Source organism: Morone saxatilis, unplaced genomic scaffold (genome assembly GCF_004916995.1).
Source record: "Morone saxatilis isolate NCDOM2014 unplaced genomic scaffold, NCSU_SB_2.0 Contig10, whole genome shotgun sequence".
NCBI classification, from domain to species: domain Eukaryota; kingdom Metazoa; phylum Chordata; class Actinopteri; family Moronidae; genus Morone; species Morone saxatilis.
Window position 1 is genome coordinate 17,895,730 of NW_023339652.1, and position 2,610 is coordinate 17,898,339.

The 2,610-nt window shown below is 45.2% G+C and overlaps 1 protein-coding gene across 1 annotated transcript in view; it reads left to right on the forward strand.

The window, feature by feature from the left end:
- Positions 1-2,610, forward strand: part of dennd5b (DENN/MADD domain containing 5B) — a 54,521-nt gene that overhangs the window by 16,897 nt on the left and 35,014 nt on the right. Inside the window, exon 4 of the mRNA XM_035681227.1 lies at positions 1,733-2,435. Within this exon, the coding sequence (XP_035537120.1) occupies positions 1,733-2,435 (703 nt within the window). The remainder of the gene's footprint in view (positions 1-1,732; positions 2,436-2,610) is intronic.

Genomic DNA, 2,610 nt, shown 5'->3' on the forward strand with positions numbered 1-2,610 from the left:
ATATATATATATATATATCTCAGAAAAACAATCCAATTCTTAGTCACATGTGAGCAAAGAAAATCTGCTTTTATTTACACTCAGTTTAGGCAACAGAATGTTGGCTATAAATGATTTACTGGAACAATATGGCCCTTGCATATTTTTGATTTTGCATAATTGAATCATTGCTGTGTGTGTGTGTGTGTGTGTGTGTGTGTGTGTGTGTGCATAATGCTAATTCAGCCCTGTGCCACTCTAATTGGGCCATGTCTCCACCTGAAGAATTATTAATGAAGACTGATTAAAGGCACTGGTCCCTGACTCACAGAATATTTCTGCTGAAATATCTGTGGTAGACCATTCGTTTGTCTGACTTTATTTTGTGTATTTTAAGATTTTAAAAACTTTACCTACAATCACCACAAACACACACTCTTCCCACCTCCCCTTGTTGAAATCTGGGGTTTACAACACAGTCACCACAAACAGGATCATTCCACTGTATGATCTTTTCTCCCTTTCCTCCTGGCCACACTAGAACTCCAGTTAAGCTCCAGCAACAGATAAAGCTGACAACAGCTTCTCACTGTTTAATGAAGGCCTCAGCAGATTAACAGTAAACCATATGCACTTCCTCTGCTCCTGTTGTCCTCATTCCTTTTAACATGAACAACATAAACAGGAAGAACGGCGTCATTTAATGGAGGTCAAAAGTGTGTATTTGTTCCTACATCACGTCTGGACTGTCACGTTGCTGCTTTACGTTGCAGGGATTGTGAATGCGCCCTGGCTCGTTCTGCAGGCAGTAAGTCGATACTTAGTTGACAGAACACTTGGCAATTTCTTTGCATCGTCTTGCTAGATTTTGAGCTTATATCTCTGTGCTCAATTTGATTTTATTACCTCCCTCTGCGTAGCAGGGCTGAGAGGTAAAACATATACACACACATGAAGTGTAAGTGTTTTCTAGACAACAAAAGCAAATACAGAATGTGTTCACTGTGATGACTAATGTCAGACAGGCTGGGTGTGCAGGAGAGATGATCTGTCAGTACTGATCAGTGAGACACATGACTCATGCATTATCCAATCAGGTCACATGTGTGTTTCATTTGTTCTCTATAAAGACACAAATAAATAAATTGGAAAACTGGGTACAGTTTTTGTTAAAATAAATGTAAATGTATGAGTGTGTTCATGTCTGCTAACTCTAAAGTTCATACACGTTTGTGTGTCTGCAGAGCAGTAAGCACTAACACACTTAAATGCATGTTTACGTATTGGCACAGAGCAGCTCTAGTCTGCCGACAGTTCCTGTTCAGCTCTCAGCGGCCAAATAAACATAATAATACTAATAAGTCAGATTTATTGCAGGCTGCTGCTGACTGGGTGTTTATATCAACAGTTTATGTGCAATTGGCTGAGAGTTTGGCTGTGAAAGCGTCATCACGCACAAGCTCACATCATCAGTATCGGCATCATTTCATCTTGTAAATATTGGTTTAAAAAATTTAAGAACTCTATTGGTAAGTCTATCGTCACTGATTTTTAGTTGTACAGTACCAAGCTGGAATCACAGAATGTTTTCTTAAAAAATGTCTAAACTATTAATGGATTATGAAAAATAGTTGAATTTAAAAGTCGATAACTATTGATTAATTGACTAATCCTTGCAGCTCTATTTCCAACTAGAATTGTTAGTCTGCTTTGAAGTGGTGATTGACTCCTGTCCTCCCCCCTCTTTCTGCAGCTGTGTATGCCTAAAGGCTTGTCGTTCAGGACACAGGTGGACCAGCGTGACCCACAGTTCCACTCCTTCATCATCACGAAGGAGGATGGCTCGCGGACCTATGGCTTCGTCCACACCTTCTACGAGGAGGTGACCAGCCCACAGATCTGCTCTGCCATGCAGACCCTCTACCAGATGCACAATGCAGAGCACGCCTCCGCCAACCCCCCTTCCTCCTCCTCCTCCTCCTCCTCGTCCTCCTCCTCCAGCATGGACTCTCTGGCCAGCAGTTTAGATGAGGCCGACTCCCCCACCTCCTCATCCTCCATGTCTTCATCCCGCAGGACGGGTGGCTATGACTCATCGCGGGACACCCTCTACGTGTCCAAGGCCTTGTGTCTGATTGCACCCATGCCCTTCATGCACGCCTGCCGCCGCTTCTTGTCGCAGCTGCACAAGGCTGTTACCGCGACCACCGCCCCCCCGCTGCCGCTAGAGAGCTACGTTCACAACATCCTGTACGAGGTGCCACTGCCGGCTCTGGGACGCTCTCTCAAGTTCCACGGCGTTTACGAGCCCATCATCTGCCAGAGACCCGGGCTGGGGGAGCTGCCACTGGCTGACTTCCCCCTCGCAGAAGCCTTTACGCTGCTGGGAGTGGAGAACCTGGTCCAGGTGTTCACCTGCACCCTGCTGGAGATGCAGATCCTGCTGTACTCACAAGGTAAGGACGCATGTAACTAAAGTCAGGATTATAGCTACTCAGGCCTTTCCTTAGGACTATCAAACGTTTTTTAACATGATAAAAAAGACACACACGGGGGCCCGGTTAGCTCAGTCGGTAGAGCTGGCGACCCATATATGGAGTTGCTGCAGCGGCCCGGGTTCGAATCTGACCT